Here is a 14,754-nt window from a genome sequence, read left to right as displayed (position 1 = left end):
CAGAATCGAAGAACCACACACATTACAATTATTGTTGTGTAATTCATAATTAGGTAAGTATAAAAATCAATTAGTTAGTTAATGTGACGGGACAGTTAGTTAGTTGCACAAATATCATTTATAAAAAGCAAACTAAAGAGCACTTATAATATGTAATACAAAATCAATAAAAAGACAGATTTTAATTCACATCAATTTTCCTCTCAATCTTTTCACCCCTTCTCAAAGTTTGTTTGGAAACTAAATAAAGAACCTCTATTATCTCCAAACATCAATGACTTTTTTCACTGTCATTATAGGACAGAGGTGTAAGTTATTATTGGTTGCTTCTATTTTTATAGGGACATGTTATTATTGTTCATTTATTTATAGCCTAACCAACCCAACAATAAAGCATTTTCTTAATTCTTTATGCCGTTTGTTATTCAAAATGAGCATGAAACTACCATGTCATCTAACAGCATCTCACCATCAGATGAATTCTATAACTAATTAAAATTTTCTGTCGCTGATTCACAAGTTAACTTATCTCTTGCAAAATATAATTTCTTCCCAGAATTTGCGACGAGATTTCTTATTCGTCACAAAATTAGTCATAGCATCATTATCAGAATTAGTTACAAAATTTGTGACTATTAGTAACAAAAATTTAGACTTCCAAGTAAAAAATGTGTCCATTATTAGTGCCAGATTACTTATATCTATGACAGGATCATGTCTATTGCAATTTGCGAGGCCAAGTTAAGTTACAAATTTCAGTGTGTTGCTAAATCCGTCACTAAATAATTAGTGACAGAACTTTATTACTCTAGTTTGGTTCCAAGGATTTATATTTTCTTACAAAATGAACTAGGTGGGTTGATTACCTGAAAAACAGTAAAACAAGATGGAACTTCTGAATTTATTTATGGTATTACAAAAATATAAGGCTTCCCAAGAGTTTAAAAAATTTGGAGCTAGAATAAAGCAAAATGGGTAGATATTTTCCTTTTATACATTTTTTTTCAAGAGTCTTTTTCACATGTATCAAACAATCAACAAATATGGTAAGTGTGCTTTCAAAACAATATATGCATCAAGTATCTAAGACTTCTTTAAACTTTATTTGTTAGCATACTTAGCAGTTTCAAGTGTGTATGGATATAAATATAACTATATAAGGACACCTTTATCTTGTTTTTGAACTTGCAGAAAAAATTAATGCTTAATGGCAAACAAAAAATAATACAATAACTAAGGGATATATCATAGATTCAACCCCTGATGTTCAGCTATTTAATCTATGCTAATATTTTCTATAGTAGAATGAATGCTTCATCTTGAAGGTTTCAGTTTTCTTTTGTTTTTTTTTAGGTAAATGGCTTGAACTAGATGTAGTGTGTATTCCTCCTACAAAGAGCAAATTATCTACTGCCTCATGGTACCTCAACTCATGGTTACCCCTCCAATATTACGTGCCATTCATTATTGTGGTGCTCAAAACCGAGAGAACTCACATGCACAAAGCTTTTACACTTAAAAAACAAAACACCACATCTCATTAGTAGCAAATTAGTACAATCATAATATAGGTATCAATACTTTATTATCACTGTTCTAGTAAGCTACATCATGTCCTAACTAACACTTTGAAGGAACATACTATCTGCTGCTATCAACACAAGAAAAACAGAGATAGACAGAAACAAGCTAGGATCTATTCTAACTAAATAACTTGGAGTAAAGGGTATATTACAAATATTTTACAATTTCAGAAAAATTAGTACGTAAAGGGCTACACTAGATTGCAATGACATATCACAACTCAAGCAGCAACCGGTGAGGGAGTTGAAGAAGGTACCACATTTTCGGGTGGAATTTCAACAAACTCCGATAGGAGAGCTCTGAATTCGTCTCCGGTAATCGTCTCTTTCTCCAGTAGAACTTCGACAATCTTATCAATGGCCTCACGGTTGTTCCTGATATGCTTCAATGCAATTTCATATGCTTCATCTGAGATCCTCTTGATAGCAGCATCAATGTCTTCGGCAAGCTTTTCTGACATTGAGTTTCTTGCCATCATTCTCAGGATAACATCTGTGTTTTGAGCTGATACGTCCATAAGGGACCAAGGACCAATATCAGACATTCCAAATGCGGTTACCATCTGTAACAAGAGTGTCATTTCAAATTATTGAAACACATTTATGACAGAGTTGCAATCAGAGTACTCATCGCCGCCAAATAAAATTAGGAAAATGACTAAATGAGTGAGATGTATTACGGAACAACAGAAAATAATCTCATTATGTCAATGAATAAGGACCTGTTTAGCCAAACTGGTTGTTTGCTGCAAATCACCAGCTGCTCCAGTTGTAACTTCAGGCTCACCGAAAATAATTTCCTCTGCTGCTCTGCCACCGAGTCCACCAACAATTCTCGCAAAGAGTTGTTGTTTGGAGATTAGAGTTGGGTCATCAGAAGGAATGAACCAAGTAAGACCCCGAGCTTGCCCACGTGGAACAAGGGTTACCTTTTGTACAGGATCATGGCCAGGAGTCAAAGTTCTGCAAGTACAGTTTGATATTAGCAGAAACAGCTCCTAAATGTTAACCATTGTTTCCTCGACTGAGCTCATATAGGTTATGAACTTGATTGAGCTCATATAGGTTATGAACTTGATTGAGCTCATATAGGTTATGAACTTATAATCTATAATTTGATGATCAAATCGATTCCATGATTAGGATTGTAACATGAGTTCATGACGGCAACATACATATTCTGCTTATTTTGCAATCATACACAATTTTGACATGAAAGACAAGTACAGCTTAATTTTACACTTACCCACATATGGCATGCCCAACTTCATGATATGCCACTAAATTTTTGCTCTTCCCATCTGTCATCACTGTTCCTTCCATTCCAGCCACAATCCTATCGATAGAATCATCAATTTCTTTTGATGAAATTTCCGTCTTTCCACGCCGACCAGCTAATATAGCAGCTTCATTCAAGAGGTTTGCAAGATCAGCTCCACTAAAGCCAGGTGTTCTCATTGCAATTACCTCAAGAGAAACGTCAGCATCAAACTTTTTATTGCTACCATGAACCTTTAGTATTTCAGTCCTTCCCCGAATGTCCGGAACATCAACTGTTACCTACAAAAGCATTATGTTCAGTAATAATTTACTCATTAAGAAATGCATGTATTTTATTTTGTAAAGCAATCTTTACCTGTCTATCAAACCGTCCAGGTCTCAATAAAGCAGAGTCGAGAATGTCAGCCCTGTTGGTTGCTGCAATGACAATGATTCCGGTATTACCCTCAAATCCATCCATTTCTGTCAAAAGTTGGTTGAGGGTCTGTTCCCTTTCATCATTCCCTCCACCAATTCCAGTGCCTCGTTGCCTTCCTACAGCATCGATTTCATCAACAAAAACAATACAAGGAGCATTCTCTTTTGCCTTCTTGAATAAATCTCGAACTCGAGAAGCACCAACACCAACAAACATCTCAACAAACTCAGAACCTGAGATTGAGAAAAATGGAACGCCTGCTTCACCAGCAATAGCCTTGGCTAATAACGTCTTCCCAGTCCCCGGTGGACCTACGAGAAGAACTCCTTTTGGAATGCGAGCACCAATAGCAGTGAACCTCTCAGGCTTTTTAAGAAACTCCACTACCTCCATAAAATCTTGTTTGGCTTCATCCACCCCAGCAACATCATCAAATGTTACTCCAGTGTTTGGTTCCATTTGAAATTTGGCTTTCGATTGACCAAAAGCAAAAGGAAAACCAGACCCACCGGGACCTCCCGTCCCTCCAGATGAGCGACGTGAGAGAAGGAACAATCCGCCAATCACAATTAGAGGTAGAGCCAGATTTCCAATCAGGTTCGAAAAAAGGGAATCCGACTCCTCTTGAGCATTATGAGCTGAAAAGTCAGTGTTCTTTTGCCTGAATTTCTGAAGGAGTTCTTGGCTAAGTCCAGGAAGTTGAACTCGCACTCTCTGCACCTTATTACCCAACTCAGGAGAAACAGCCTCTACAATTGCTATAGTTCCATTCTCAAACAGATCAACTTTTTTAACCCTACCCTTGTCCAAATACTCGAGAAACTTCGAATACGACATTTTGGAGGAGGAAACCCCTTGTTCGTCAGCATAAGCTTTCCCACTTCCTAATAATGCGGGTAAGCCAAACAATTTCAGAAATCCTCTTCTCCCTTCATGTTTCCATTTATCAAAGGATGCCTTTACAACTATAGATTTGGATGCCCTCCTCAATGATGAATGTCTCTGAGAAAATACTACTTGTCTTCCATTTACGTCCTTGCCAAAAGTTATTTTATTACTCTGTGTAGATAAACCACTCCCAACCAGGCATGCCAATGATGCTGCCATCTGTATCGAGAAGAGTATTCAAAATATGGGTTAGTAAACATAGATTATTTCTGTGATTTGCATGTAGAGAAATATTTTATATATAAAATTTCTATTCGTCGACTAATTTCTTATTACAAAAACCAACACAGTAAATTCAGTTTACACTGTCAATTAGTTTTTTTGGAAAAGCAAATGCGTTAACAAAACTAAACCAGCACAAGATGTGCATGACTGGACAAAAGATACATAATCTAAGGAACAAAAGAATTACAAATTGAGAGACTCCATCGCTATCTAAATTTAGAGCTCATGCTGCTACTTAAGCAAATGAGACTTCCAAGCTTAATCCACCAATTACTGATGTAAAAGCTTGTTGCCAGTCCTGCAAATTAAACTCCCAAACTCCACATATATCAGAATGAAACCAAAATGATAATTACCATCATAGCAACCAAAGCTTATCCAAACCAGAATAAAAATCGATCCTGCTAGGCTGTTACCAATATTAACTCAAATCCCAAACAAACTCCATAACCCTCCACAAACCACACTCCACACAACCCTCTGAAAAAGCCCTCATCACTTATCCTGCTCTACCACTTCACAACTCCAATACAAGGGAGAAGATTTTGGAACCATAATGGTAAGTGGCTGTTAAAGCCTTTTGTTTTTTATTGTAACCAATTCCACGAGTGCAACTTCGCCAATTTCAAAATGCTGTCTAATTTTGCCAAGCTTTATTATGACAAATTTGTGGATTCCAAGCTTTCCACACTGACCAAATACATGCAAACCATAAAGTGCATAATTTTGCCTCCAAGACCTTTCCTCCAAATACCCAACCTGAGAAGTTCCAAAAATGGTCCAATACACTATTTTGGATCACTATATCCACACCTAACCATTTAGCTAACTCATACCACACTCTTGAAAAAAACGGACATTCAAAGAAGAAATGACACATAGTTTCTGAAGCCTCATTACATCCTATACACATTTGAGAGTTCCTATCTACAATCTCACATCAAACTATTTTATACTGTCGATTAATTTCTTATCACACAAACCAACACAACAAATTCACTCAATATTCTATATTCTACACACAAGCGTAAGTGCCACAAATATTGTACATAAAATGTGCCCTTAAAAAATTTCTAGATATGAAAAGTAACAAACAACCCTAAGAAGAACAAAAACTTGGCAGAATGATCAGCAGGACAGATTATGCTAGAAGCCAAATTAAGAACGTAGATGACCCCTTTGACATGATTATTATAATCACAAGAGCAAGAAGTGCAGCCCATTAAAGTTATCTCCCATAAACTACCAAATCTTTGTTTTTGTCCTTTCTTTGTGAATAAAAGCATAACATAATAAACTTAATCTGATTGTGTGTAGTAATGACTTAGAACGTATTAGCTTGTGTCAATTATTTTTTTACCAATCAAGTCATTCAACAGGAGAAAGCCGCCACAACTTTAAAAGATAATAACAAAAAAATCTAACAAAACCAAGTGACTGCATAACCTAATACAATATCAACAACCATGCATCTTTGGACAAACAAGCGCCAGAGTTGAATCTTTTTACTTCAAAATAAACCATTGATCCATGCAGCATATTTGGCTTAAACTACAAAAATACTAAATACATATTTACTTTAACACAAACAAAGAATAAGAACCGTGCACAGATACTAACACGGACACCAGACACGGCACTCCAGCAGAGATAAGAACAAATATGCAAGCTTTCTCTAACAAGTTATAGTCTCTGAAATTGTAAGAAAGTCTCAGTTTAATCGGTGGAAAGATATAATTTTTGGTCGACCCACCATTAAAAACTCCAACAATCAAATTATCAAAAACGAAATAATAAAATTAACAAAAGCAGGGGTAAAAATAGTTGATGATTAACAGTGTTATGTTGATATGATGAGGGAAGTTTTGGGAAAGATCATGAAAAATAGAGAGTGGAAGAAGAAACCAAATACCTGAAGACGAAGAGGATGAGAGAGAGAAGAAAATGAAAGAATCTGGCAAGGATGCAATGTTGTACTAATTTTCAAGAGACGTGTTGAGGACTGATGAATGTGACTACTGTACGCGATATTTTTCTTGGCGGAGTGAGGGAGTTGGGGTTTTTGGAGTTTTATTCCAGATCAATTTCATTACAAGATTTTTCTTTATCCATTTTTTTGGAGTTTTTTTTATAATAACATTTTAGGATTTTTTTTTTCTTTCTTTTTTCGATGCTACAATGACCGGTGTTTAGAAGTATTTTAAGCTTCTCATAATGGTCCTATGAGGACTGTGACTCAATTGATTTGATAAAATAAAATAAAAATAGATGTATTTATCAAAATTTAATTTATTAACCTGATATTATTTTAGCTTAATTGCAGTTTTGATCCTCCTACTTTTAGTTGAATCGCGAAAGTAGTCTCTCATTTTATTTCTCTCTAATTTTGGTCTCTAAACATAATTTTGGTCCAAAGCTTGATAAAATTTCATTTTTTAAAGTCCTACTACACCATTTATGATCATAGATTTCATGTACAATTGTTCCACCACGAAATCTTGAGGCATGATGTGACTTAAATAAATGAAGAAAAAAAACTTCTTATGTTTTGGACCAAAATTTTGGTTGAAGGATTACTTTCGCGATTCAGCTAAAATAAGGGGACCAAAACTGAGGAGAAATAAAATGGGAGGACTACTTTCGCGATTCAGCTAAAATAAGGAGACTAAAATTGCAATTAAGCCTATTATTTTTTAGACGTAAAGTGGAAAGAATTGTTAATTTATACTTTTGAGGTGTGTCGTTCATTGTCGTTAAAGTTTCTAGTAATTTTTATGAATTGTTTACAATGTACCATTTATGAAAGGTCACCTTAGATTTTGTCTTTTTTTCATCAAAAGTATGGCAAAATCTAAGGTGGATTGGATTTGTTGTGTGGACAAATTATTCAAAATACTATTGACGATCGAGAGTACTCTTTAGAAGAATAAGTTAATGGTATCCTTCATCTTTACATTTTAGACAATAACTTATTAATGTTCATCTCTATAAAGTACAAGAGAACTATTCTAAAAAGTGTAATCGCTAGACATAAAGTGCATTATCTCTTTGGCAACAATGATATTATGATGAACTAACGTCTAGACGGGTGACAAACACATGTTTGTCCGCTTTTTATTGCGCTGAGTGGAAATAGTGTGAAAAAATTGTTAGAAAAAAAAAACTTAAGCAAATTGAAGTAATAATAGGATGAAAAAAAAATAAATCTGAAGTGGTTTAAGTTAAAGATATAGAGAAGTTTTTTTTATAGAAGACAAAAATACAACTTTAGTCTTCTAAATTTAGCTCAATCATCGTTTAAATCATTTTAAGTTTAATTTTTTTCTAATTCGATCGTTTAAGTTGCATTCGTTTATATCATTAGTCATTAAGATATACTAAATTACGTATGATGTCTTTTAAGTTTGAAGTTTTTCTCCTTTAAGAACTTAATGGATAAATTTTTCTCCATTAAGTTTGGGTGTGTATATTAGCAATCTAATATATATATATAAAAGCTGTTATTCACATCTAGGTGTAAATATAAATTGAGTAGGGTTGCTTTTGGCAAAATTTGATACGCAATTTAATTAATTTTATTTGGTTGAATTTTGTTGAATTCTCATTTTATAATTTTTATATAAAATTTGAACCATACTAACTTCGTTATGGACGAGTGAGTTGAGTTTACAAGACATAAAAATAAAATTATTTTTCATTTCTAAAAAATGTAACTAATTTAAGGTTTAACTATAATTTTAATTTTTTTTTCTTTTATCAAAAATTAGTTTTAGTCATTTATCTTTTTTTAATTTATTTTCGCCTTTCATCTTTTATAAATGATGAATGTTAGTCTTTTTTATCATACTCCTTTTCGATTAACTGTAAGATTATGGTCATGAGCTATTGAGGTATAATACTATTAGATTGGTTGTTAAGTCAAGTGTTCAACTTTAATAAGGACAAAACAAAAATACAAAGAACTTTTATTAACGTTATTCATTTCAACGAGTTTACATATGTTTCAAAACATACAAAGAGTGTTTTTTCAAGTGCAAACTTATTATTTCGTTAAATGAATATTATTTTTGAAAAAAATATTATAGTGGATACATATTGACTATTGTTAGAAGAGATTCTAATGATCAAATGTTGTTATAGTTTTTGTTGTGATTGTGACTATGACTAACATATATAACATAAAAGATAAATGACAAAAAATAATTAAAAATAAAATAAATGGCCAAAACGAATATTAGATAAAAGACCAAAACTATATTTAAGTCTTAATTTAAATACTCAAAAATCATAAAATTTCTATCACAAACATATCATTCAATACTTAAAATATTTACACATACACAACAAAAAACTTAAATCAATTAAATTAACAACAAACTCAAAATATATACTTTTTTTTGGTGAATAAGAGGGGACAAATCCTAGAAAAAAGAAGAAGATAAAAGCCCCTAAGAAAGACAACCAATTTTTTTTTTATCATACAACACAACCAGGGAGGAGAAATAAGGAATTTTATCAAAAATGCGATTGATTTGAGAAGAAAAAATATTTTAACAAAAGTATCCACTATTTGATTAGCTTCATAGTGGACATAAGATAATTTAAAGTGATCCAACGGTGCAAGCATCTCCTTTATACGAATGACAAGATTCTAATATAAATGTAATATGAGAACAATTATTAAGAATTAAAGATACTATTACTTGAGAATCTGATATAATATCAATGTTTCTGAAATCACTAAAAAATGTTAGCTATAAACAATAATATATTGTCAAAAGTTTTGTCATTAAAATAATACACACTCCTAAAGCATAAGAGTAGTCAAAGATGAAGGTACCAATGTGATGTCGAACCACACCTCCATAAACTATCATTTCATCCAAGTTTTGGACTACACCATCTCCCTTGAGAGCCACCTAATCATCCTCTAGATAATGTCAAACAAATCAACGTTTAGGAGGAAATGACACACCTACAAGACGAACATGAATTAGTTGAGTATCTCTTGGTACTTGATTTTGGTGGCGATGCTACTTGTAGTGAGGACAATGTTGGAGAATATCAACTAGTTCCCAGTCTTTCACACATTATAACTATACATCAAAATATATATGTCACATAAATAAGGTGAGTTTGTGTGTTCAAAATATTAAATGTACTACTCAAACCGAATATAATTATATTTGAATACATTTGTTTGAGTTAGTTTCAAACTTAAATAAAGTGAGTCAAAATTCATATTAAGTTGATTTGAGTGAAGAGATTATTGAATTTGCCATACTTATAAGCACTCTTATTCAAATCTATTTGAAATTTAAAATAAATTATCAATTATCAATATCTAAAATAAATTGAGATAAGGAAGGCTGCAGAAAAATTGAGAATATTATTATTTTGATTTAAAATAATTTGTTTGTAGTTGCATTTAAGAAAAAATACGATTTACTATAAAATAAAATAAAAAAGAGAAAGATTTCTCACGAAAAAAAAAAAAAAGAAAGATAAAAATATAAAAAGCACTATTTATTTAGCAATTTAGCACAATATTATTTCATTATTTGCTCCCCACGTACGGTGTTAGCTTTTTAATACTTTCTAGGGCACAAAATTTCCCCTTCTATCTCCTATCATCACTAATCTCTTTTATATTTCGGCGGCGATGGCGGCAACTTCGGTGGTTCCGGCGAATCGTCGGAGAACAGTTAACGCCTCTGAGGATATGGATTTCGAGACGACGGAGGGTGTGACGGCGATTGGAAGCTTCGAGGAGATGGGAATAAAAGACGATTTGCTTCGTGGAATCTACCAATACGGTTTCGAGAAACCCTCCGCGATTCAACAGCGTGCCGTTGCGCCTATCATTCAGGGACGTGATGTTATCGCTCAGGCTCAATCTGGAACCGGCAAGACGTCCATGATTGCGCTTACGGTTTGCCAGATTGTTGATACATCCGTCAGAGAGTAAGTTTTTTTCTTCTTCTTCTTTGTCGTTTTTGTTGTGTTGATTTGTTTGGATGAGTATTTCGAAGGGGAGATTAGAAGTAGAGAGTAATTTTAAGTTGAATTTTTTAGATTAGGGTTTTTCTATGGTTGGGATTTTTTGACGTATAATTAGGGGTTTTGAGTTTTGTTTGGTGTTTGTGTGATAATGTGGGTTTATGAAATTTAAAGACAAAAGAGAAAGTTTAACCAGGGGTAGATGAACCCCTAAGGATGAACAAAGGATTTTATATGTTTTTTGATGGGAGTTTTCAAGGGTGAAATTTTTGAATTTGGCTCGTTTAGACTGAGTAGAGATCAAAGTGAGGAAATCAATGGATGATATTTCTAGACACTCATGATTTGTTATAGGTGCATATAATAACCACCTTTTGTTTGTTAATGAATGATTAGTATTTAATAATGCTCACTTTATTACACTACAAAGTGAGGTTCTTGCTTTAGAGAAACTGGATCCATAGTATTTTTTAATTTCTGAGTGAATATTCTAATGAATTGATAGAGTGAAAGTAATAGTATGATTATTGTTCATCGTTATATAGACTGTATACCAATTATAGTTCTCTTAATTGGGAAATAAAGTTTTAATGTATCTGGCCTTAACTTCCTGACATAAAATACTTTTGTTTTTTTAATCTTTTGGTTTGAACATAATCTTAAAGATGAGTGGTCTTCTCTGAACATAGAACATAGAACATCGATTTATTAATTACTGAATCCAATTTTGTAATTTCTGAACAGAGTGCAAGCTTTAATTGTGTCTCCAACAAGGGAGCTGGCCTCACAGACTGAAAAAGTTATATTGGCTATTGGGGATTTCATAAATATACAAGCGCATGCTTGCATTGGAGGCAAAAGTGTAGGAGAAGATATAAGGAAACTTGAGCATGGAGTTCATGTGGTGTCTGGAACTCCTGGTCGAGTCTGTGACATGATCAAAAGGAGAACATTGCGCACAAGAGCTATCAAGTTGCTAGTTCTGGTAATTCACTACTACTTGCCAATGCTTGATTGTATTATTTTTCTTCTTTTTGTTGCTGTGTGTCAAGAATTTTCATATATTTTTCTTTTCGATTACAGGATGAATCTGATGAAATGTTGAGCAGAGGGTTTAAAGATCAAATTTATGATGTGTATAGATATCTCCCACCGGATCTTCAGGTTCTCCTCCCCTTGATGTCCTTATCTCTGTCGTTGTGTTTGGAATGGAATTTCTCCAATATGAAATCTTATTATATATGCTTAAAACAAACTAAAATCCACAGGGCTAGTAAGTATTTGCCAAGTAAATTTCACAACAGCTTAAGGTGTGGTATTGACTATGAACAAAAATAATATTGAATTTTAGATATACCAATTTCCAATTCAGATTAATTTGGTTAGCAAATAGGGATGAAATGTGTGCTTGTTTGATAATTGGATTTAGTGACTTGACTCCACATCATAACACATCACATGAAGGTGGCAATGAGCCTGAAGGGAAAAGACACTGGCGACGAATTCAGAAAATCTCTTCTTTTGAAATACTTATTTTGATTTGATTAGTTCAAATATTGAATTCATTGAAAACTAAATACCTATTATCAGTGACATGAGAAGTCAATTTAATGGTTTGACCGAAAAATGAAGCTTCTTTTTTTTTTTCCCCCTCTCTTCATAATATAAGTTTCTAGCAGTAATCATTTAATTTTTGCACTGTTTTTGAATGAAGAACCTAGGTGATGAGATTCTGATGCAGATTTTTAAAAATCTGTTGCCTTTATTTGGATTTCAAACTTAGGTTGGCCCAATTACCTGCAATCTTACTTCACTCAATTTATAACTTAACTGGATGCATCTTTAAGGTCCTTGGTCCCAGTTACTGGATTGATGTTTGTTTTGTTGTAAACTTGTGGAACAGTCTTGTTTGTATTCTTTCCAAACCTATGTAGACTCTGAATTGTTTAGTTTTTACTGTGTAGGTTTGCTTGATTTCTGCTACACTACCTCATGAAATTCTGGAGATGACAAATAAGTTTATGACAGATCCCGTGAGGATCCTTGTAAAACGTGATGAATTGACATTGGAGGTAAGCAATTGCTTTTATTGTCTTTCTGCTTTTGAGTATTTCACTGTATATTGATGCAATTATCCTGCCCCTAATTACAGGGCATCAAGCAATTTTTTGTTGCGGTTGAAAGGGAGGAATGGAAGTTTGATACTCTGTGTGATCTTTATGATACACTTACCGTCACTCAAGCTGTGATATTCTGTAACACCAAGCGAAAGGTAAATGAAAGTTATCAAGGTTCTATAATATATGGCAGATTATTAGATTCTGTACTCTATATTTGCACATGGTTATCAGTTTACAGTTCCTATCTTATTATTATAATTATATATATATATATCCTTGTGTAACAGGTGGACTGGTTAACTGAAAAAATGCGCAACAATAATTTTACTGTCTCATCAATGCACGGTGACATGCCTCAAAGAGAAAGAGACGCAATTATGGGAGAATTCCGTTCTGGAACAACCCGAGTATTGATAACAACTGATGTTTGGGCTCGTGGCCTTGATGTACAGCAGGCAAGTTGTTTGACCAGTCTGTTTCTTTGTATGTGTTTGGATTCATGATCAAGGGTGTCAGTTTATCTCGTCTCCTGTCAAACTCTTTGATTTATTTAAAATTCTAGATGTTTGATTACTGTGAATAATAATTAATTTTCTCACCAAATATCTAGTTAGAGTAGAAGGGTATTATTATTATTATTACTATTATTATTATTATTATTATTATTATTATTATTATTATTATTATTATTCTCAGTTGCTTAGTTTGTCTCTGTTTCTTTGTATGTGTTTGGATTCATGTCAAGGGTGTCAGTTTATCTCGTCTCCTGTCAAACTCTTTGATTTATTTAAAATTCTAGTTGTTTGATTACTGTGAATAATAATTAATTTTCTCATCAAATATTTAGTTAGAGTAGAAGGGATACAAACTAGCTTTCAAAACATAAATAACTTTACTTGTAGCTCAAATTTGCGAAATCAAGGTTGTTAAAAACCACCTTTGTCTAATGCTCACCCAAAACATAGTTGAAAGTATAGAAAATAATTACTTACCTGAAGAGAAGTAGAGAAATTTTCTCAATACAGCAAGGAATATCACAACTGCTTAGACTAACAATCATAAATAGTATTCAGTGATTGTTGATGGGCACAAGCATTCCTATTGGGAATTGTGATTCTAACTCTGCAACCATGATTCTTCGTTGAATATTTGTTGGTTGATATTGGTATTAATTTTGCGCCCTGTTTGTTTTTTGTCTTTTGGGTGGGGTGAAGGTATGTGCTAAAATAGTAACATGGCTTTATTCATTATTCTTATGAAATGCAAACAACTGAAAATATTTATTCATCCATTTGACTAGTAACAATTAAAGTTCTTGAGATATTCTTGTATGGGTTCTTTAGAATTGTACATGGAGGAATTAATTGTTGATACTGATTATGAACTTATATCTGTTATCAGGTTTCTCTAGTTATTAATTATGATCTTCCAAATAATCGAGAGCTGTACATTCATCGGATTGGTCGCTCTGGACGTTTTGGACGCAAGGTATTGGGAATGTTAAAATTAGATGAATTATTATTTGTTTACTTAAATAGTAGTTAGTCTGATTTTCACATCAGAAACTTTATTTACTCTTTGGAGGATTTTGAGAAATTATCTATTTATTAGTACTCCCACAATCTGATTTGGTTTCGTTACTTATAGTTGGACCTAATTATGTATTGCAGGGTGTTGCCTTAAATTTTGTTAAAAGCGATGATATCAAGATCTTGAGAGATATTGAGCAATATTACAGTACTCAGATTGATGAGATGCCAATGAATGTTGCTGATCTTATATAAAAAGTAATGCAGTATGCTTGGTGGAGTGTGTTTGCCAAATCCATCGGAGTAATTAGCATTTGATTGTGGTTTTGGTTTGATACTTTTTTGTGATGTTCTTGTTAAACTTTTAACATTGTTCTATTAGATTCTTTTAGTGTGCTCGACTGTACCACAAAGATAACATTTTTCTTTGCTGATCTGGTTGAGATCAATATGTAAATTGGGTTCTCAGTTGCTTTGTCTATTGTCTTACATTCGATAATGAATGTCTAATTTTATGATTCAAATGACAGATGATGTTTTGACTTGGTTGATTATTTAGCTATTTTATGAGCATTGTTTACATTATATATCTTATTCTAGATTATGAGAAGTGGGTTAAGTTTTCATTTTTGGATTATTTCGCTTGCATG

At 33.0% G+C, this 14,754-nt stretch overlaps 2 protein-coding genes across 2 annotated transcripts; one reads left to right on the top strand and one right to left on the bottom strand.

The window, feature by feature from the left end:
- Positions 1-1,515: 1,515 nt before the first annotated feature.
- Positions 1,516-6,555, bottom strand: LOC101488563 (ATP-dependent zinc metalloprotease FTSH 2, chloroplastic). The gene is made up of 5 exons (XM_012718338.3): positions 6,368-6,555; positions 3,220-4,389; positions 2,830-3,143; positions 2,306-2,546; positions 1,516-2,146 (listed from the first exon to the last, which is right to left on the bottom strand). The coding sequence occupies exons 2-5, from the start codon at positions 4,387-4,389 to the stop codon at positions 1,805-1,807; spliced, it is 2,067 nt and encodes a 688-aa protein (XP_012573792.1). The 5' UTR covers positions 6,368-6,555; the 3' UTR covers positions 1,516-1,804.
- A 3,448-nt stretch (positions 6,556-10,003) lies between these two features.
- On the top strand, positions 10,004-14,684 carry LOC101488233 (eukaryotic initiation factor 4A-3). Its single transcript, XM_004487872.4, has 8 exons — positions 10,004-10,419; positions 11,200-11,440; positions 11,539-11,619; positions 12,420-12,527; positions 12,608-12,727; positions 12,863-13,030; positions 13,977-14,063; positions 14,246-14,684. Exons 1-8 carry the CDS (start codon positions 10,118-10,120, stop codon positions 14,357-14,359), a joined length of 1,221 nt encoding a protein of 406 aa, XP_004487929.1. The 5' UTR covers positions 10,004-10,117; the 3' UTR covers positions 14,360-14,684.
- Positions 14,685-14,754: the final 70 nt, after the last annotated feature.

This window comes from Cicer arietinum, chromosome 1 (assembly GCF_000331145.2).
Source record: "Cicer arietinum cultivar CDC Frontier isolate Library 1 chromosome 1, Cicar.CDCFrontier_v2.0, whole genome shotgun sequence".
Classification (NCBI taxonomy): Eukaryota; Viridiplantae; Streptophyta; class Magnoliopsida; order Fabales; family Fabaceae; genus Cicer; species Cicer arietinum.
The sequence above is the reverse complement of the archived record's forward strand: the minus strand, read 5'-3'. Positions and strand labels throughout refer to the sequence as shown.